The 23,338-nt window shown below is 41.4% G+C and overlaps 1 protein-coding gene across 1 annotated transcript; it reads left to right on the top strand.

Moving 5' to 3' along the window:
- The first annotated feature begins 10,091 nt into the window (after positions 1 to 10,091).
- shhb (sonic hedgehog signaling molecule b) lies at positions 10,092 to 12,983 on the top strand. Its single transcript, XM_023977770.2, has 3 exons — positions 10,092 to 10,546; positions 11,402 to 11,663; positions 12,038 to 12,983. Exons 1-3 carry the CDS (start codon positions 10,238 to 10,240, stop codon positions 12,712 to 12,714), a joined length of 1,248 nt encoding a protein of 415 aa, XP_023833538.1. The 5' UTR covers positions 10,092 to 10,237; the 3' UTR covers positions 12,715 to 12,983.
- The last annotated feature ends 10,355 nt before the right edge of the window (positions 12,984 to 23,338 follow it).

Genomic DNA, 23,338 nt, shown 5'->3' with positions numbered 1-23,338 from the left:
TGCCAGAGGTCCACACAACAGGCCCTCCGATTTGACACACTGAACTCTATCTGAGAAGTAGTTGGTGAACCAGGCAAGGCAGTMATTTAAGAAACCAAGGCTGTTGAGTCTTCCGTTAAGAATGCGGTGGCTGACAGAGTCGAAAGCCTTGGCCAGGTCGATGAAGATGGGTGCACAGTACTGTCTTTTATCGGTGGCGGTTATGATATCGTTCAGGACCTTGAGCGTGGCTGAGGTGCACCCATGACCAGCTCGGAAACCAGACTGCATAGCGGAGAAGGTAAGGTGGAATTTGAAATGGTCGGGGATGTGTTTGTTAACTTGGCTTTCGAAGACTTTAGAAAGGCAGGGGAGGATTGATATAGGTCTATGACCGTGGGAGTTTTCCAATCTTTAGAGATCTCAGACGATACAAAAGAGAGGTTGAACAGGCTAGTAATAGGGGTTGCAACAATTGCGGCAGATAATTTTAGAAAGAGAGGGTCCAGATTGTCTAGCCCACCTGATTTGTAGGGGTCCAGATTTTGCAGCTCTTTCAGAGCTTGGGCAAGTTGCTGTGGGGTGTGCAGAGCTGTTGGCCGGGKTAGGGGTATCTTGGCCAGCCGAAGAAAAATGCTTATTGAAATTCTCGATTATCGTGGATTTATATGTGGTGACAGTGTTTCCTAGCCTCTGTGCAGTGGRCAGCTGGGAGGAGGTGCTCTTATTCTCCATGGACTTTACAGTGTCCCAAAACATATGGGAATTTGTGCTACAGGATGCAAATTTCTGTTTGAAAAAGCTAGCCTTTGCTTTCATAACTGCCTGTGTATATTGGTTCCTAACTTCCCTGAAAGTTGCATATCGCGGGGGCTATTCGATGCTAATGCAGTACGCCACAGGATGTTTTGTGCTGGTCAAGGGCAGTCAAGTCTGGAGTGAACCAATGGCTATATCTGTTCTCAGTTCTATATTTTTTGAATGGGGCATCCTTATTTAAGATGGCGAGGAAAGCACTTTTAAAGAATAACCAGGCATCCTCTACTGACGGAATGAGGTCAATATCCTTCCAGGATACCCGGACCAGGTCAATTAGAAAGGCCTGCTCGCTGAAGTGTTTTAGGGAGCATTTGACASTGATGAGGGGTGGTCGTTTGACAGCGGACCCTTTACGGACGCAGGCAATGAGGCAGTGGTCGCTGAGATCCTGGTTGAAGACAGCAGAGGTGTATTTAGAGGGCAGGTTGGTAAGGATGATATCTATGAGGTTGCCCGTGTTTACGGATTTGGGGTTGTACCTGGTAGGTTCCTTGATMATTTGTGTGAGATTGAGGGCATCTTGCTTAGATTGTAGGCCGGCCGGGGTGTTAAGCATATCCCAGTTTAGGTCACCTAACAGTACAAACTCTGAAGATAAATGGGGGGGCAATCAATTCGCATATGGAGTCCAGGGCACAACTGGGGGCTGAGGGGGGTCAATAGCAAGCGGCAACAGTGAGAGACTTATTTCTGGAAAGGTGGATTTTTAGAAGTAGAAGCTCAAACTTTTTGGGCACAGACCTGGATAGCATGACAGAACTCTGCAGACTATCTCTGCAGTAGATTGCGACCCCTCCCCCTTTGGCAGTTCTATCTTGGCGGAAAATGTTGTAGGATGGCAATTTCAGAATTGTTGGTGGCCTTCCTAAGCCAGGATTCAGACACGGCTAGGACATCAGGGTTGGCGGAGTGTGCTAAAGCAGTGAATAAAACTAACTTAGGGAGGAGGCTTCTGATGTTAACATGTATGAAACCAAGGCTTTTACGGTTACAGAAGTCAACAAATGATAGCGCCTGGGGAATAGGTGTGGTACTGGGGTCTACAGGGCCTGGGTTAACCTCTACATCACCAGAGAAACAGAGGAGGAGTTGGATAACGGTACGGCTAAAGACTATAAGAACTGGTCGTCTAATGGGTTGGGAACAGAGAAAAAAAGGAGCAGATTTCTGGGATTGGTAGAATAGATTCAGGGCATAATGTACAGACAAGGGTATGGTAGGATTTGAGTACAGTGGAGGTATCCTAGGCATTGAGTGACAATGAGAGAGGTTTCGTCTCTGGTGGGACCAGTTAAGCCAGGTGAGGTCTCCGCATGTGTCGGTGGTGGGACAAAAGAGCTATCTAAGGCAAGGTGAAATAAAACAATAAGGACTTGCCGAGACAGCAGCAGACAAGGCATATTGACATTAGAGAGAGTCATAGGTCACAGGTGTTGATCGGGAGAGCTAAGACAACAACGGGTAAATGGCGATGAATGGGCAGAGCGGGTCAGTTAGGTACATACAGGACCTGAATTCGAGGCTGGGAACGACAGATAAACAAAATGAGGTGCCGTGTTATTGAAACAGTCCGGGGGGCATCAGCTGTGTAGCCGAGTGATCATAGGGTCCAAAGAACAGCAATAGGTGAGTCAGGGAGCCGTTCAGTAGTCAGTATTACGCTAGGCAAGTGGGAGACACAGCGCCTAGAAAGGTAGCAGGCCGGGGCAAGAAGATGGGTCTTCGGTGACATCGCAACGGAGAAGCCCGTTGAGACCACCTCGTGCAACAACGTTGGCAGACCAGTCGTGATGGATCGACGGTTCTCCGTATCGACAACAAAGGGTCCAGGCCAATTGGCAAAAGAGGTATTGTAGCCCTAGAATTAGCTGGCATATGGGCCTAGCTCGGGGTTAGCATAAAAGGCTAACTGGTGCCAGTCTCCCTCGACTCCTATGATGGTATGTCCTTTCATAGGAGTCGAGGGAGAATGGCATAAACAGAGGAGGTTTCACAACTGTACTTGTGTCGCATGACACACTTTTATTTATAGCAAGTGAACAGTGAACAAAATTATTTTTGGAGGTCGCTAAACCATTGCAATCACATTTCTGGACATGTTATGTTGCCCACCTTTGCTCCTTCTGGTAGTTCCCGGCATCCCTTCATGATCAGGGGATCAGTCTGGCACCCAACTGTGCACTTGGTCGAACAGAAAAACAGGGTCAACGATTGTCATCGTCCCTCAATTATTAACATAGCTCGAGAAATAAGGTAATCTCATTTGGAAGTTAATTCTAGGCTTTACAGATGTAGACTGACTGGCTCCAGATTGGATTATATTCAGGCCGATGACACCGTTACACTATGCAACCAGCTGTGGCGTGTTTCTCTATGGCCCTGGGTTGGTTTGTACGGAAGTCCAGACGGACATATGAATAAATAAATAAATTCCCTTGTTATGTTGAGATCACAACTTATTTATCTCATGATTACTGCATAACAAAAGATAATTTTCTTCTGATCACGACATTATAAAGTTGTTTTATCAAGATCACGAGATAATCAAAAGTATCACACATTTCATTAATTTGTTCAGCTGCACAATAACCACCTCATTAAGGAGCCCTGTGGCTGCGTTGATTGCAATGTACTCCTGGGCATATAAGCCCTGAACGAAGCCCGAGAGGCAACCCTGTCTCCCAGGCTGCCCCCAAGACCAGAGCCAATCACATGCAAGGAACAACGCAGCTAACTTGGCTAGTCTTGTGAGCTAGCTAGGTAGCTTGGTAGTTTTGTTAGCTTGCATAACTGAAATGTGTATAGTTATAAGGGACACCATGTTTTGTAGATAATATTTAAATTTACAGTGGGTGAGCTCCATTACTGACAGGCTGATCAGATTCAATTTCAGCCTCAGTTGCTGATAAGTCAGGGTGCTGCCTTGTAGGCTGTTTTATAGGTAAGGCTCCTTGTAGGCAGATTAGCTGTCAAAGTGCCTTATAGGCAGATGCATATCTGATCTAGGGCGTGAGCTTTATTCCTGGCAGGCTGATCAGATCCAATAACAGCCAGATGCTTATAAATCAGGATTCTGCCTTGTACAGTACAGGCTCTGCAAGGAGCCTTAACCTTACATATGAAACATCCTACATGGCAGCATCCTAATACTTCAGAAAGTATTCACACCCCTTGACTTTTTCCACATTTTGTTGTGTTACAGCCTGAATTTAAAATTGATTAAATTTAGATTTTGTGTCACTAATCTACACACAATACCCTATAATGTCAAAGTGGAATTATGTTTTTAGAAATGTTTACAAATTAATAAAAAATGAAAAGCAATTAGTATTCAGCCCTTTTGTTACGGCAAACCTAAATAAGTTCAGGAGTAAAAATGTGCTGAACAAGTCACATAATAAATTGCATGGACTCACTATGTGTGCAATAATAGTGTTTAACATGATTTTTAAATGACTACCTCATCTCTGTACCCCACACATACAATTATCTGTAAGGTCCCTTAGTCAGCAGTGAATTTCAAGCACAGCTTCAACCACAAAGACCAGGGAGGTTTTCCAATGGTTGGCAAAGAAAGGCATCTTGGTAGAAAAAAGCAGACATTGAATATCCCTTTGAGCATGGTGTAGTTATTAATTACACTTTGGATGGTGTATCAATACACCCAGTCACCACAAAGATACAGGCGCCCTTTTCTTCCTAACTCACTTTGCCCGAAGAGAAAGAAAACCACGCAGGGATTCCACCATTAGGCCAATGGTGATTTTAAAACCATTACAGAGTTTAATGGCTGTGATAGGAGATAACTGAGGATGGATCAACAACATTTTAGTTACTCCACAATACTAACCTAAATTACGGAGTGAAAATACGGAAGCCTGTACAGAACAAAAAATATTCCAAAACGTGCATCCTGTTTGCAATAAGCCAATAAAATAAAACTGAAAAAATGTGACAAAGAAATGAACTTTTCGTCCTGAATACAAGGCATTTTGTTTGGGGCAAATCCAACACAACACATCACTGAGTACCACTCTTTATATTTTCAAGCATGGTGGTGGCTGCATCACGTTATGGGTATTCTTGTTATCGGCAAGGACCAGGGAGTTTTTTAGGATAAAAAGGAATAAAGCTAAGCACAGGCAAAATCCTAGATGAAAACTTGGTTCAGTCTGCTTTCCAACAGACACTGGGAGACAAATTCACCTTTCAGCATGACAATTACTTAAAATACATGGTAAAATATAAACGGGAGTGGCTTACCAAGACGACAATGAATGTTCCTAAGTGCCCTAGTTACAGTTTTGACTTATATCGGCTTGAAAATCTATGGCATGACTTGAAAATGGCTGTCTAGCAATGATCAATAACCAACTTGACAGAGCTTGAATATTTTTTTAAGAATAATGGCCAAAAATTGTACAATACCGGTGTGCAAAGCTCTTGGAGACTCGGTAGCAAAGATGATTCTAACATGTATTGACTCAGGGAGTTGAATACTTATCTAATCAAGATATATTAGTGTTTTATTTTCCTTTTTTAAATATTTATATTTTTGTTCCACTTTGACATTACACTTTGTGTCAACAAACAAAGACACTACTTTGTGTCAATTTTGACATTAAAATAAGTGTTTCTGATTCTTATCGATGTCACATAGGCCGTTTCCAAAGGGATTAGTTGTTTTTATAGGCTCTTTGGCATAATTTTCACATATCACCAAGATCAGTAGTTCCCAACCTTTTCGGTTACTGTACCACCAACTGAATTYTGCTCTTCCCGGAGCACCCTTGAAGTACCCCATCATGTGCATTTTACCAGTAGGTCTATTGTCTCATGAGTCTTCTCAAGTACCCCTTATGAATAGGCCAAGTACCCCTAGGTGTCCTAGTACCCCGGTTGGGAACCACTGACCTAGACTAAAGGCCAACAGAACATACACTTTCTATTTGCCTTATCTGTGGTTCAGGTGGAGACATCTCTCAGAGGAAGGCTGAAGTCACAGTTAATCTTCATTATCCTTTGCCTTATTGATTCTGTCTATCCTACCCACCTCACAATGGTCTTTTCCTTCACCTTGCRGAATTGCCTGCCACTTTCCTCCATGGCAAAGAGTGGTTGCTATAGCAATAGACTGTTCGATCTAACCACAGACCCAAGTTCTGATTGATGAAAATAGAACTTCAATGTCTCCTCTCTTAATTGCAGTTGGCTTGGATGAATGGTTCTGAACATTAATTTGCTTGGAAAAGGACAACATGAGGATGAAATGAGAAAGGAACAGCCAGAAAGGGTATCGAAGCATTTGATATGCATCCAGAACAACTAAGAACCATTCCCACTGGGCACACACTCGTTGAGTTAACATTGTTTCCACGTCATTTCAATGAATTTAAGTTGAACCAACGTAGAATAGACGTTGAATCTGTGCCCAGTGGGTTGAGATCTGAGTGAGAAGGATTTCTTTACAAATACTACCGTACAAAGAAATGTTCAAATGACCCACCTGTAAAAGCACAATGCTGTGTCACTCAAAGAGGTTACCATTAATTTGGAACAATTCTTATTATTCTGCTAAGTAATGAGATTGTAAAATAGTGGACAAGAGAAGGATGTTTTTCCACCAAGGGCCACCACAAACATCACATGTGACCCGGGTTACATCCCAAATGGCACCCTATTCCCTTTATAGTAAACTGCTGGGGAATAAGGTGCCATTTTGGACTCACCCCCAGGRCAGATGTAGACTGACCTCAGGAAGACCATTCACTCACATGTTTTTCTGCTAATTGAAAAGAACGACTCGGATTTCCTGGTGACACAAATGGTCTCTAAGCCTTTTTTATTGCCTAACAAAAAGTCTCTACATGTTTGCAGCAGCTTAACCTTTCTGTCTCCCAGTGGGCAATTTAGCACTTAAGTGAAAATTAGAGATATTAGTCAACTAGATATGGAGAAATTGTTAATTAGATGTTCGAAGCTGGAGATGCTAGTGTCAATCTACCAATGCAGAAGAATGTATTTTGGTTATTGAGCATATTCAAGCACTTGCACTTTCATTTGGATACAGGATTATGGCGAAGGAAGGAAAAAACAACATGGAAACAGCTTAACATTTTTGACCTGTTAATAAGGGTTACAGACACTGTGGAATTCTACACTTAACTAAAAGAAAGGATGAAGTAGTTTCAAAACATGATCGGTTGATTACTGATAAATTGCCAGGATATTTTAAGGATACTTTTGTAATTTCACAGTTTGCTGTGGCTGTCGAACATCATTGTTCTGTTGGTGGTGTTGCATGGTGTACACTCATTCTGTTAAAATGGATGTGTTAATTTTCATCCTGGTCCATGATGGAGACATGTGGCCAGTAGCAATGGAAAGGAGCGCTGCATATTCCGCTTTGATGCTGTTTAAAGGACTGGACGATCATATAAAGATGTAGAATCTTAATTGGATCACCCTGTTGCAGGAGAACTTTCTTGCAATGCAGTAACTTATTTGAGGTTTAAAAAGCATTCTGATGTTGTACTTTTCACATTGATATTTCAGACTTGATTTTCCCTTACGAAAAATGTATCAACCCTACAAAATGTCCATGAATTATTATCCACATCATAATTCACATTTATTTTCAGGATTATTTTCCTGCTGTATCAAACTGGCTCAATTTAAAATCCGACATCTGTAGTAGTTCCATTTGGGTTGTAGTCTGTTCCTAAATTGTATTTTCACCCAGTTGGAGCAGCTTTGGAGAACCCACATCTAATTGGGTCTTGTATGTCTCTTCTGCCAACAAACCAACTACGATACAGACCAACCTACTGTAGTAGACCTACAGTATGACAATCCCAGTCTTTCATATTTCAATTTTTGGGCCCATGGTTACATTTAAATGCAATCCAGTCTTTAGAGCAATGTACATAAGGGATTATACACTGAGTGTACAAAACATTATGAACACCTGCTCTCTCCATGACATAAACTGACCAGGTGAATCCAGGTGAAAGCTATGATCCCTTATTGATGTCACTTGTTAAATCCACTTCAATCAGTTTAGATTAAGGGGAGGAGATGGGTTAAAGAAGTATTTTTAAGTCTTGAGACATTTGAGACAAAGATTGTGTATGTGTGCCCTTTGGAGGATGAATGGGCAAGACAAAAGATTGAAGTGCCTTTGACCAGGATATGATGGTTTGTGTCAAGAACTGCAACGCTGTAGGGGTTTTCCCCCTCAATAGTTTCCTGTGTGTATCAAGAATGGTCCACCACCCAAAGGACATCCAGCCAATTTGACATGACCATGGGAATCATTGGAGTCAACATGGGCCAGTATCCCTGTGGAATGCTTTCGACACCGTGTAGAGTCCATGCTCCGACAAATTGAGGCTGTCCTCTTTAATCTTTAATCGAGATTGATTTCATCTGTTTTTTTAGTGCCAACAGTGGCGACAAGAATGTAGTATGACTTTCCTCATGCTAAAAGACTTTTATAAGGTAGACTTGAGTTTGAATGACCAAGGAACTGTATGTGTCTGTAGGATGTCATGGTTGCAATGGTCCAACCATTCTATTGATTCCATAGGCAGAATCCAACCTAGAATACTTGAGATCCTTGCACTCAATTCTTACATTTATTTTATTTGACCTTCATCCCATGTGTTTTTATGTACCACCACCAGTATACCAAAGAGTGTCCCCATTTGAAAATATTACGGTTTGAGTATTTTGAGTCCTTCTAAGACTCTTAACATAGTTTGAGGATCAGGATTAGGATCTCAATGTTAATTCTAATCCAAACATTTTAACAATTCATTCCTGAGTTCTGACTCTTAATTGCCTCAAATTATGTCCTTGCCACTTGAATAAAAAACATAAACACTATGTAATTGAGAAATACTGAGATATTACAGTGTGTTATACCGTATATTGTGTGTTTCGGTAATGCAATGCCTTGCTGCTATTGGATTGTTTTTTTTATTAATAGAAGTATGTAGGCCTGCCTGTACTACTCTATGGCCTTAACATGCAGCCAACTGTATTCACCTTGTAGCCATTTTCTGATTTGCACTGCTAAACCACATTTTGTACTACTCATGAACACATTTCTTTATATTGAGTGCAGTTCCTGTGAGGGTCTTGCTCTGTAATGTGACAAGTGGGTGAGTTTTTGCTCACTTTCATGCMATTTTTCTGCAACCAATGCAAACCACGACCAAGCAAACGACAGCAATGGGACAAGGGGCAAAAACTACACTGTTCAACAAATCCACTACAGATGAGAAAATTATGTGGGGCTTATTATTTTACACACTTCAATTTGGGTGCAAGAACACTTCTGAAATGTCAACCACATAGAGATGATCATAGAAATCCCATTCACTTATTCTACTGTCACACTGCAATTAGCAGATATCATTGGTGGAAGGGCAGTTGCTGACCCATAACGTTCAGCTGGCCCTAGACTACAGATGCTTGCCATGTGAAAACTGGTGGTGATAGGCACAGTAGTCCAGCAGCAGGGAAGAAAACGTACTTACGAGAGAATAGGAGATAGAAATAAACTCTCCTACATGTTAATCCCCATTGAGGAACATTCAGTCTATGTCCCAAATGCCACCATATTCCCTATATAATGCACTACTTTTGACCAGGACTCTGTGGTCAAAAGTAGTGTACTATATAGGGAATAGGGTGCCATTTGGGACGCAYCTTCTTACTGTCTCCCTCACTTCACACCCTCCTTAGCTTAATGTATTGTGACTTGCATACCATCTTGGTGCAACTAACCTGCATAGACATTTCTATCCAGACCATTATACCATTATGTCTACAGTTCATGTGTTTTAAATGGTATGGTCATCAACCTTGGTCCTGCAGAACTAAAGTGTATGCAGACATTTATTCCAGACCAGCACTAAAACAAATGTTTTCTTTGACTAGCCTGCATGCCACTTCTTATGATTACAAGAAAATACAGACACATATGAAATATACATTTCTCAAAAAGAAAGTAAGTAAACGTTTCAGGAATTACTGTTAATAAGTGGCCTATTGACACTGTCAAACCTTCTATTTGAATAGCATGGAGAAAAACGGTTTGTCAAGTGAAGCCAATCACGTTCTTTATTTGATATACATTGATGAGTTATCATTAATATAGAGCACTAGTATAGAACAGAATGGAGCAAACCCATTCATATGCGTCTGGACTGGTTTTCTGAAGCAGCAGCAGTAACACAGCTCCAATGTGCTCTGAGGGCAGCGACATCAAACTGTCATTACGGCACCTGCTTTGGTAGCGGTCGTTTGATAGCCTCCTAGAGTAGAGAGAGAAAAACGAGGACACTGATACAGGGTAGAGTGTGAGAGACTGCGAGATAAGTGAGAGGATATAGCCAGCCTACACAACAGGGACCTCAATACAATTAATCCAATGGACGTGATGCTTATACTGATAAGAATTGCGCTCGTGGGCTTCATCTGCCTGTTTCTAGCATCCGCTGGGTTGGCCTGTGGTCCAGGCAAGGGATATGGAAAACAAAGACATCCGAAAAAACTGAAGCCTTTGGCTTACAAGCAGTTCATTCCCAACGTGGCGGAGAAGACCCTTGGGGCCAGTGGCAAATACGAAGGGAAGATCACAAGGAACTCTGAAAGATTTAAAGACCTGACACCAAACTACAATCCTGACATTATTTTCAAAGATGAGGAAAACACTAATGCTGACAGACTTATGACACAGGTNTACTATAGACTCCCCCCCTCCCTCCCATCCATCTCTCAGTCGTTCAGTAGGTCTATGATCTATCAATAACAAGTGATCGTTTCAGCTGGACCCATAACAATAGGCATTTACAATAGCCTACATCTCTGCCTCTGTTTATCTGTCTGTCTCTGTCTGTATATCGCTCTCATATTCTCTCTCTCTCACACACAGACGCAGAAAGAGAGAGAGAGAGAGAGAGGATTCCTTTTGAAGTTGACTGATATTTAAACTTAATTCTGATGTGTAGATGGGTGAACTGATTTTAGTTGATATAATAGTAGATGTAATTTGTAATTATATCCTAAACAGTTGCGTTATGTATTGCCTGTGGATCTATGCTTAATATGCATAGTTCGGAGGCAGGAGCCCAAGCCCTATATACAGACACAACTTTTTCCTCTAATTATGACTTGGTAAAATCTGACTGAATAGCCTACTTTTTAGTACCACTCAGTTATCGATCGAAAGTGGCTTGGGATTTGTATGTTTTAATTTGACCGATGACAGCCGCAGGGTCTCTGGGATGGTCAGTTGCATTTGATGCTCGTTCAAGCGTGCAATGAAGTTATGCAACCCCATACATATATATATCTGCCACACACATATGATAAGAATCATTTAAAATAATGTTACATTTTTTCCGACCTCAAAGTCCGTGCCTTTCAAATCGAAAAATAAATCAACAGATGCTTCTATATACGACTCTGTCTTCACCCTGTCTTGTACATGCTATAGACCGATATTGAGTGTGTGTGCGTGTGTGCGTGTGAGACCCTCCTGTTTAACCCCTTGTGTTTCCTGATATCTCAATTATCTTTCTCTCCTTTTCAGAGATGTAAGGACAAACTGAACTCTTTGGCTATTTCAGTCATGAATCAGTGGCCGGGAGTGAAGCTGCGCGTGACAGAAGGCTGGGACGAGGATGGACACCATTTCGAAGAATCTTTACACTATGAAGGAAGGGCTGTGGATATTACCACCTCTGACAGAGATAAGAGCAAATATGGAATGTTATCCCGGCTCGCGGTGGAGGCAGGATTCGACTGGGTCAATTATGAATCCAAAGCCCATATTCATTGCTCTGTGAAAGCAGGTAAACACAACGAACGAACAATTAATAGTAATAATAATAATATAATATTTTGATGTAAATTTCTAATGTAAAAAAAATTGTATAAATGACTTCCTCAACCGTTCATGCACTGTTTATTACGCACGTTGCTATGTCAAGAAAACAATTTATTTGTTAGGGTTTGTTCGATAGGCCTAGTGCAGTCCCTTGTTATTACACAGTTATAAGACAATACTTGTGACCCATGTTGCAATGTCAACTGTCCTACCCCATTTGTTAGAGCAGTAAGCCCTATATTTGTCCAGGTCATTCAGTTTACATTTAGAATTGTATGGCAATAGTTACTTGGTCCAAAGTATTTATTTATTAACTCTTTATTGTCTGCTCTTCTCCAGAAAATTCAGTTGCTGCAAAGTCGGGTGGCTGCTTCCCTGGATCCGCCTCAGTTCTCCTCGAGGATGGTCGAAGCAAGCTGGTAAAAGAACTGGAGGTGGGCGACAAGGTGTTAGCAGCAGACATAGAAGGAAATATTGTGTCCAGCGATTTCCTCATGTTCTTGGACCAAGATCCAGTGTCAAGACGAGAATTTTATGTTTTTGAAACAGAGAAGCCCAACCGAAAGTTAAGACTGACCCCGGCTCACCTGGTCTTCATCACCAGTAACGTTACGGATGACGATATGACTGCAGTGTTTGCCAGTAATGTAAAACCTGGGCAACAGGTGTTTGTTGTGGACGAGGCCGTAGACCACCTGAAGGCAGTTACTGTGGAAAGGATTTACGTGGAAGAATACGAGGGATCTTATGCCCCAGTAACCTCACAAGGAACCATCATAGTTGACCATGTTTTGGCGAGCTGTTACGCGGTAATCGAGGACCACAAATGGGCGCACTGGGCCTTTGCGCCAGTCCGGTTGGGGCACGCGTTGATGTCCTTCACAGATCTCGTCAAAAAGCGCGAGGACATACGTCAGAGAGATGGAATACACTGGTACTCAGACATTCTATACCACATAGGGACATTGCTGCTGGACAGAAACTCCTTCCATCCTCTTGGAATGTCCCAAAGCTGAGACTTGAGTCGTTTTTATTTGTCCATTTCAAAGACACAAATGAATGCTCTTAAAGATGGAAATACTTTTGGGCACTGGAGCCATACATGTATATTCTTATTTATTCTCTTATGTTTTCCTCCTATCATGAACCAGTCGGATTTAGTCGTCTAGGATAGTGTGAACAATCTGTGAAGAATTGATTTCTAAACATTTGAGAAAAAAACTGTTGATGATCGTTATGTGCAAATGTGAACTGACTGTTATATTTTCTTGGATGAACATAGTGTTGCCTCAATAAATTATGTTTTTATACACTGAAACATGTAGCCTGCATGTCAACCTGAACAAATAGCCTACATTCTCACATTTCGTTTTCTAAAATGGACATGGTTCAGCAACAGTGAAATTAGTAATCATATGAAAGAAGTGCCTTTATGGTTGTAAACCCATAAATGCCATAGCCGACTGAAAACGATTAGACTAATTCAGAAAGTGCAACAAACGTTGTAAGTCTTTAATATAATAGCCTACATTAGGCTTATTTTGCCAAATACGTTTCAGATTAAGCATTGTTTAGAATTCAATATCACTATATGCATCTCAACTTCTGTCCACTCAGAATTGGGCACTGTCAGAAATATGTCTGTGCCTGCTTCTTCTCAATCAAACCATGGAGCAACTGGAGCCTCTGGTGGCCATGAACCACCTATATCATCTGATCTGATCAAAGCTACCACTTTGACCCTGCAAGAAAGCACCTGTTCTATATAAGAGTAGGCCTTCAGATATTAGTTATATTTTACATTTAGTCAATCATATTCTCACTTCCTTTCTTGGTCTTTCATAATGGCTCTCAAATACTGAATTAATAAAGCCGAGAGAATGAATCAGAGAGCCCTTAGCCCAACCTTAAGACTATTTTCTTCAATTAAGAGGTCGACTATTTTCTTCAACCCTTGGCCCCTAGTGCAGGCCTAGGTTACATTCCCTAAGCAACCATGGTAATTTAGGCTACTCACAATAACACTGCTCCACTTTGACACACTTGGCAGTTGGTCAAACAGATGTCATGTCAAGAACTGAATCACACAACTTAATCAATAACTGCTCAGTCTATTCTCATCAACCCCCACCTAAAACAAAATCAGGGGCAAACACATTTCCTTAACCGACAGAAATCACTAAAAACTGAATATGCGTGATTATCCATGTTTATCATCTCAACACAGACTTGTCAAATATGCTACACATACCTCTACAATGTATCATTATTCAAGATCATCTTGACTTACAGTGCATTCGGAAAGTATTCAGACCCCTTGACTTTTTTCACATTTTGATACGTTACAGCCTTATTCTAAAATTGATTAAATTGTTTTCTTCCTCCCTCATCAATCTACACAAAACAGCCCATAATGACAAAGCAAAAACAGTTTTTTATTTTTTTGTGCAAATTTATAAAATAAAAAAAACTGAAATATTACATTTACATAMATTTTCAGACTCTTTACTCAGTACTTTGTTGAAGCACCTTTGGCAGCTATTACAGCCTCAAGGCTTCTTGGGTATGACGCTGCAAGCTTGGCACACCTGTATTTGGGGAGTTTCTCCCATTCTTGTCTGCAGATCCTCTCAAGCTTTGTCAGGTTGGATGGGGAGCGTTGCTGCACAGATATTTTCAGGTCTCTCCAGAGATGTTCGATTGGGTTCAAGTCCGGGCTCTGGCTGGGCCACTCAAAGACATTCAGAGACTTGCTCCAAAGCCACTCCTGCATTGTCTTAGCTATGTGCTTAGGGTCGTTGTCCTGATGGAAAGTGAMCCTTCGGCCCAGTCTGAGGTCCTGAACGCTCTGGAGCAGGTTTTCATCAAGGATCTCTCTGTACTTTGCTCCGTTCATCTTTCCCTCAATCCTACCTAGTCTCCCAGTCCCTGCCTCTGAAAAACATCCCCACAGCATGATGCTGCCACCACCATGCTTCACCGGTGGGATGGTGCCAGGTTTCCTCCAGACGTGACACTTGGCATTCAGGCCAAAGTGTTCATTCTTGGTTTCATCAGACCAGAGCATCTTTTTCTCATGGTCTGAGAGTGCCTTTTGGCAAACTCCAAGCGGGCCGTCATGTGCCTTTTACTGAGGAGTGGCTTGCATATGGCCACTGTACAATAAAGGCCTGATTAGTGGATTGCTGCAGAGATGGTTGTCCTTCTGGAAGGTTCTCCCATCTCCACAGAGGAACTCTGGAGCTCTGTCAGAGTGACCATCAGACCGAGTTCTTGGTCACCTCCCTGACCAAAGCCCTTCCACCCCGATTGCTCAGTTTGGCCAAGCGGCCAGCTCTAGAAATAGTCTTGGTGGTTCTAAACTTCTTCCAACTTCTTCCATAAGAATGATGGAGGCCACTGTGTTCTTGGGGATCTTCAATGCTGCAGAAATGTTTTGGTACCCTTCCCCAGATCTGTGCCTCAATACAATTCTGTTTCTGAGCTCTCCTTCAACCTCATGGCTTGGTTTTTTCTCTGACATGCACTGTCAACTGTGGGACCTTATACAGACAGGTGTGTGACATTCCAAATCATGTCCAATCAATTGAATTGACCACAAGTGGACTCCAATGAAGTTGTAGATATATCTCAAGGATGATCAATGGAAACAGGATGCACTTGAGCTCAATTTCGAGTCTCATAGCAAAGGTACATAGCAAAAATACTTATGTAAATAAGGTATTTCTGATTTATAAAAACCTGTTTTCACTTTGTCATTATGGGATACTGTGCRTAAATTGATGACGGAAAAAAAGGAATTTAATCAATTTTAGAATAAGGCTGTAACGTAACAAAATCTTGAAAAAGTCAAGGGGTCTGAATACTTTACGAATGCACTGTATGTTACTGTGACTATGACAGAGCAAAATAAACACCTATTAAAGTCACTACAGTCACTATATTTGTCATTTTATAGAGCAAATCATAGATTTTTGAGCAGCGTAATGGCCTTTTCAGAGTAGAAAGTTGTTATTCCGGGAACTGAGAAAACAAGCGTCACCTTAATCCTCTCTTGGGTCCAGAGTTTGACAGATTAGAAAGAATCTGAATGCTCTCAAATGCCTTCAGTGGATGACTGGCAAAAGTAGTATGCCTATCAAATATCATATTTACAGAAATGTGTCATCTTTCATAAAACTTATTTTCTGTTCAGAATGTGAACCAGCAGGGTCTGAGTTTACCTTTATTTTCTGTTCAGAATGTGAACCAGAAGGGTCTGAGTTTACCTTTATTTCTGTTCAGAATGTGAACAGCAGGGTCTGAGTTTCCTTTATTTTCTGTTCAGAATGTGAACCAGAAGGGTCTGAGTTTACCTTATTTTCTGTTTCAGAATGTGAACCGAAGGGTCTGAGTTTACCTTTATTTTCTGTTCAGATGTGAACCAGAAGGGTCTGAGTTTACCTTTATTTTCTGTTCAGAATGTGAACCAGAAGGGTCTGAGTTTACCTTATTTTCTGTTCAGAATGTGAACCAGAAGGGTCTGAGTTTACCTTTATTTTCTGTTCAGAATGTGAACCAGAAGGGTCTGAGTTTACCTTATTTTCTGTTCAGAATGTAACCAGAAGGTCTGAGTTTACCTTTATTTTCTTGTTCAGAATGTGATCCAGTGGGTACTGATTTACCTTTATTTTCTGTTAGAATGCGAACCAGCAGGGTCTGAGTTTACCTTTATTTTCTGTTCAGAATGTGAACCAGAAGGGTCTGAGTTTACCTTTATTTTCTGTTCAGAATGTGATCCAGTGGGGACTGAATTTACCTTTATTTTCTGTTCAGAATGTGAACCAGCAGGGTCTGAGTTTACCTTTATTTTCTATTCAGAATGCGAACCAGCAGGGTCTGAGTTTACCTTTATTTTCTGTTTCATTCAGTAGCATGCAGCCTTGCCCACAAGGTGGTGCTATGCACTAAACATAAACTTGTCCAGGGAGAAATGTTGGCTTCTGTGTAATTTGAAAATAAAGGAGAGCCGCACACTAGGAGCTCAGATGCAAAAATATTTAATTTACCAACGTTTCGACAGGCAAGCTGTCTTCATCAGGGTACAATCGCAGACACTGCTGGATGACTCGTTTATATATATCGTTTATATATAGTGTCAAGACACACAGGTGTCTGTAATCATGGCCAAGAGTGGCCTAATATCATTGGTTAATTTCTCAAATATTAAAATGGCATAGAAAGAGCAACATACAATAAATACAAATGGATAACATACGATCATAGACTCACTTAAGACCACACAAGCCTACAAACAAGCACAATGGCAAAGTCACAACAATCACAAGAATGGCTTCAGTTCAAAGTCCACGTTAAGACCGAAGGGAGCAAGGGTCTTTAAATTAAATATCCAAGCAGCCTCTCGTCTTAACAATAAATTATCAAGGTCACCCCCTCTCCTAGGGAGGGTGACATGTTCGATGCCAATATAACGCAAAGATGAAATCGAGTGGCCTGCCTCCAAAAAGTGGGCCGCAACTGGGTAGGTCAAGTTTTTGCACCTAATGGTGCTACGATGCTCTGAGATACGTACTTTTAATTCACGCTTTGTTTTACCCACATAATTTTTACCACAAGGACAAGTTATAAGATAAATAACTGCCTTAGTGGAGCACGTAATAACACCTTTGATTGGGATCGATTTCCCTGTTTGTGGGTGTTTGAAGGATCTGCATTTATAAGTGCCATTGCATTGGGCACAGCCATTACACTTATAATTTCCATCCAGTAGGGGCGCAAATAGACGTTGTTCAGGAATATCTTGGGGGGTTAAATCAGAGTGTACCAATTGGTCTCTGAGATTTCTGCCCCGGGAAAATACGACCAAGGGAAGGTCCGAAAACACATTACCGAGACTATCATCGGATTTAAGGATATGCCAATGTTTGTGAACGATTCCCTTAATTTGTTCAGAGCGCTTTGAATAGCGGGTAGTTAGAACGCAAGAATGCGTCTTTTTGCGAGACTGCCCTTGAAAAAGGTCATGTCTCGTTTTGTTTTGAATTTTCTCAATGGCAATATTAATCTGATCATTTTTGTACCCCCTCTCCTTGAACTTTCTTTGCGTCTCAGCCATATTTCTGTCGAAATCTGATTGTTTTTTGCAAATTCTTTTGATTCGACAGAATTGGCTGTAGGGCAAACTATTTTTCAAGGGAAGTGGGTGACAACTGTCAGCCCTTAATAAACTGTTACGATCAGTAGGTTTCCTGTAAAGATCAGTGTATAGAACATTATTTTCACACAAGATCAGAAGATCAAGAAAACTGATTTGACGTGTATCAGATTGCATAGTAAATCTCAAATGTTCAGAACAGGAGTTAAGAAAATCATGGAACGCCTGGAGCTGTTTTGCATCACCCCTCCATAGAACAAAAATATCATCAATATACCGTTTCCAAATAATGATGTTAGGCAAGAAAACATTTTTGAGAGGATTGAAAATAGACTGTTTCTCCATGTAACCCACATACAAATTAGCATAGTTAGGAGCCATGGGGGATCCCATAGCAGTACCCTTCGTCTGAATAAAGAAATCATTTAGAAACATGAAATAGCTGTGTGTAAGTACTATTTCAGGCAATGTTATAATGCATGCACTGGAAGGTAGTTCATTAGGGTCACGTTGCAGAAGAAAATGTTCCATAGCTTCAATACCGCCCTCGTGAGGAATATTTGTGTATAACGACTCAACATCAAAAGTAACTAACAAGGTATTCTCAGGGAGAGGATCAAGAGATTCTATAATAGAGATCATACTGCTGGTGTCCTTTACAAAGGAGGGGAGCTGTTCTGCGAGTGGTCTAATAAAAAAGTCAACAAAAGTAGAAAGAGGGGCCGTTACTGCATCAATGCCCACTACAATAGGGCGCCCTGGAGGTTTTGTAACATTCTTGTGTAGGCCACTCGATTTCATCTTTGCGTTATATTGGCATCGAACATGTCACCCTCCCTAGGAGAGGGGGTGACCTTGATAATTTATTGTTAAGACGAGAGGCTGCTTGGATATTTAATTTAAAGACCCTTGCTCCCTTTGGTCTCAACGTGGACTTTGATCTGAAGCCATTCTTGTGATTGTTGTGATTGTTGTGACTTTGCCATTGTGCTTGTTTGTAGGCTTGTGTGGTCTTAAGTGAGTCTATGATCGTATGTTATCCATTTGTATTTATTGTATGTTGCTCTTTCTATGCCATTTTAATATTTGAGAAATTAACCAATGATATTAGGCCACTCTTGGCCATGATTACAGACACCTGTGTGTCTTGACACTATATATAAACAAGTCATCCCGCAGTGTCTGCGATTGTACCCTGATGAAGACAGCTTGCCTGTCGAAACATTGGTACATTAAATATTTTTGCATCTGAGCTCCTAGAGTGTGCGGCTCTCCTTTATTTTCAAGTTTTCTACTCCACTAGCCAGCACCTCGCCTAAATAGGTGTGCGTTTCTTTTTCTTCTAGGGCTTCTGTGTAATTGACACCTACATGGCATGGAAGTGTTGGGCCACCTTACATGAGGACATTGGATATTGTCACTGAAAAATAAATGCACTGAATGTAGGCGTATTATCTCATAAAAAGCAAGCACCATAAAAATACCCCCAGTAGCTGCATTTCTCACCACCTGTCCACCTGCTCTATTCAGGAGCCATTCTATCTTGAGATGTTTATGGCCTACCAGTCTAGTGACATGAAGTTCCTTGTGGCATGATGGAAGGCCCCTTTGGCTCCTGAATTCCCTATGAAACTCCACTGGCACAGGACGAGAGCAATTCATGACGCGTCCACATAGAATTGGCTTTCCAGACGTAAATCTTTACTGAAGCTATTAAAAGCAAGTAACATGAAGCATCTTTGCATATAACAAGAACCATCTGTTGTCTCCTCTCACCTGTGCTAACATTTCCTGAAGACCTCCCACTGGACACAAACTGGTTGAATCTACGTTGTAATTTGTCAACGTATTGTGACGTGGAATCTACACGTAAAATACATCGGATTTGCAAAAAGTCATCAATTTAGGCAGTTGTTTGAGTGTGAAATTTCAAACACATGATTATGTCATCATGGTAACCAATTTTCAACATAGACAAACCTTGTGTAACGGATGTGAAATGGCTAGCTAGTTAGCGGGTACGCGCTAGTAGCGTTTCAATCAGTTACGTCACTTGCTMTRAAACCAATATGTAGGGTTTCCCCTTGCTCTGCAAGGGCCGTGGCCTTTGTGGAGCGATGGGTAACGATGCTTCGTGGGCGACCRTTGTTGATGTGTGCAGAAGGTCCCTGGTTCGCGCCCGTGTCGGGGCGAGGGGACGGTCTAAAGTTATACTGTTACATTGATGCTGTTGACCCGGATCAATCTGGTTGCTGCGGAAAAGGAGGAGGTTGAAAGGGGGGTGAGTGTAACGGATGTGAAATGGCTAGCTAGTTAGCGGGTACGCGCTAGTAGCGTTTCAATCAGTTACGTCACTTGCTCTGAAACCAATATGTAGGGTTTCCCCTTGCTCTGCAAGGGCCGCGGCTTTTGTGGAGCGATGGGTAACGACGCTTCGTGGGTGACTGTTGTCGATGTGTGCAGAGGGTCCCTGGTTCGCGCCCGTGTCAGGGCGAGGGGACGGTACTAAAGTTATACTGTTACACTTGTATAAAATAGATTGAATTTGTGCCTTTGAAATAGCGTCAGATCTTCAAAGTTATATATAGGCTGACCAGCACCTCCTACTGGAGAACTGATTTCTCTACAGCTATCTCTTCAGTGTCCCAAGCAGGGTTTTAACTAAGCCCTGCCTTGCTTAGCTTTGATAGTTGTCACTAACTACTACCAATGTGCTATCGTGAGAATTATTATAGAGAGATCTCCACTTCAAAACTAAATAGATTCACTGATGCTGTCAAAGTAATTCTAAAGGGTAGGTTTAACAGAGGATATTAACTGTAACATTTACATTACATTTACATTTACGTCATTTAGCAGACGCTCTTATCCAGAGCGACTTACAAATTGGAAAGTTCATACATATTCATCCTGGTCCCCCCGTGGGGAATGAACCCACAACCCTGGCGTTGCAAGCGCCATGCTCTACCAACTGAGCCACACGGGACCACCACACTTGATCAATCATACTGTACAGTATATCGACAATGGTGCTATTTAGGTCTATACAGCAGTTACGCAGTCATCAAGAGATATTGTTTGAATTCAACCCAGAATTCAACTAACAATAGAGAATACATACAGGCCTCGGGTTTCAAACTCTGGTTGATTTCAAAATGTAATCGACAAGTTAATAATTTATTAGTTGGATTCACGTCTTCATCACAACAAAAAATCTAAGTTAAGAATAAGACTAAATCTAATCTAATCAAACTTTAAATAAAGTTTCTTTTAATTTAGTCCTATTCTTTAATAACTTAGATTTTTGGTTGAGATGAAGAAGTAAATTCAACATATAAATGATTCACTTGAAGATTACATTTGAAATCAACCAAAGCTTGAAACTCTAGGCCTATATGTATTGTCTATTTTTAGTTGAACTCTAGATTGAATAAAAACAAAAGCTGTTGATGACTTTGCAAATGCTATATAGGCGTAAATAGTATTATTGATGATATATGACTTACACAGTGTACAAAACATTAGTAGCACCTTCTGAATATTGAGTTGCACCCCCTTTTGCCCTCAGAACAGCCTCAATTCATCGGRGCATGGACTCTACAAGGTGTCAAATGCGTTCCACAGGGATGCTGGCCCATATTGATTCCAATGCTTTCCACAGTTGTGTTAAGTTGGCTGGATATCCTTTGGGTGGTGGACCATTCTTGATACACATGGGAAACTATTGAGCGTGAAAAACCCAGCAGCGTTGCAGTTCTTGACACACTCAAACCGGTGCGCCTGGCACCTACTACCATACCCCATTCACAGGCACTTAAATATTTAATCTCTGAATATTCACCCTCTGAACGGCACACAGACACAATTAATGTCTCTTTCCTCTCAAGCATTAAAAATCCTTATTTAACCTGTCTCCTCCCCATCATCTACACTGATTGAAGTGGATTTAACAGGTGACATCAATAAGGGATCATATCTTTAACCTGGATTCACCTGGTCAGTCTATGTCATGGAAAGTGTTCCTAATGTTTTGTGCACTAAGTGTATAAAGTATGGTTACGTTTCATTTGCTCTATTAAACCGACCCTTTGGAATGACTTCAATAGCAACAGTGAATATATTTAGTTATTAAAAGATCTCTCAATAATCGTTCTCACAATAGCACATTGGTAGTAGTCAGTGACAAATATCCAAGCTGGGCTTGGTTAAAACTGTGGATGGGAGACCAAATGAATAGCTGTAGAGAGATCAATAAAAAGTATATCTCTTTTAGTGGATAAAAAGTTGAAGACCTGACAWTGTTTCAAAGSTGCAAATTCAACATATTTCATACAACRTTTGTCTTTGTTGAAATATTGGTAAATAGGACCTTTTCAAATCAAATCAAGTTTTATTTGTCACCTTATCGTGAAWTGCTTTCTTACGAGCCCTTTCCCAACAACGCAGAGTTAAAAAGTAAGACAAAAAATAAATACAAATAAATAAAAGGAAATAGTAATACAGTGCAAATAGTCAGGGTAGCCATTTGATTAACTGTTCAGCAGTCGTTTGGCTTGGGGGTAGACGCTGTTCAGGAGCCACACAATTGTGGGTGAACAAGGGAGTACAGGAGGAGACTGAGCACGCACCCCTGAGAGGCCCTCGTGTTGAGGATCAGCGTGGCGGATGTGTTGTTACCTACCCTTTCCACCTGGGGGCGGCCCGTCAGGAAGTCCAGGGTCCAGTTGCAGAGGGAGGTGTTTAGTCCCAGGGTCCATAGCTTAGTGATGAGCTTTGAAGGCATTATGGTGTTGAACTCTGAGCTGTAGTCAATGAAAAGCCTTCTCACATAGGTGTTCCTTTTGTCCAGGTGTGAAAAAGCAGTGCGGAGTGCAATAGAGATTGCATCATCTGTGGATCTGCTGGGGCGGTATGTAAATTGGAGTGGGTCTAGGGTTTCTGGGATAATTGTGTTGATGTGAGCCATGACCAGTCTTTCAAAGCACTTCATGGCTACAGACGTGAGTGCTACGGATCGGAAGTCATTTAGACAGGTTACCTTCATGTTCTTGGGCACAGGGACTATGGTTGTCTGCTTGAAACATGTATTACAGACTCAAACACGGAGAGGTTGAAAATGTCAGTAAAGACAGTTGCCAGTTGGTCAGCACATGCACGGAGTACATGTCAATATAGGAAAACACTGTCACCACCAATAAATCTACGATAATCGAGAATTTCAATAAGCATTTTTCTATGCTTTCCACCTGGCTACCCCAACACCAGTCAACAGCTCTGCACCCCTCACAGCAACTTGCCCAAGCCTCCCCATTTCTCCTTCACCCAAATCCAGATAGCTGATGTTCTGRAAGAGCTGCAAAATCTGGACCCCTACAAATCAGCTGGGCTAGACAATCTGGACCCTCTCTTTCTAAAATTATCTGCCGCAATTGTTGCAACCCCTATTACTAGCCTGTTCAACCTCTCTTTCGTATCGTCTGAGATTC

Source organism: Salvelinus sp. IW2-2015, linkage group LG32 (assembly GCF_002910315.2).
Source record: "Salvelinus sp. IW2-2015 linkage group LG32, ASM291031v2, whole genome shotgun sequence".
NCBI lineage: Eukaryota > Metazoa > Chordata > Actinopteri > Salmoniformes > Salmonidae > Salvelinus > Salvelinus sp. IW2-2015.
This window is presented reverse-complemented; position numbering and strand designations above follow the sequence as displayed.

Coding starts and splice junctions, on each gene's coding strand:
- shhb (XM_023977770.2), top strand. CDS start 10,238: ATGGACGTGATGCTTATACTGATAAGAATTGCGCTCGTGGGCTTCATC. Junction 11,664..12,037: donor TCATTGCTCTGTGAAAGCAG/GTAAACACAACG, acceptor GCTCTTCTCCAG/AAAATTCAGTTGCTGCAAAG.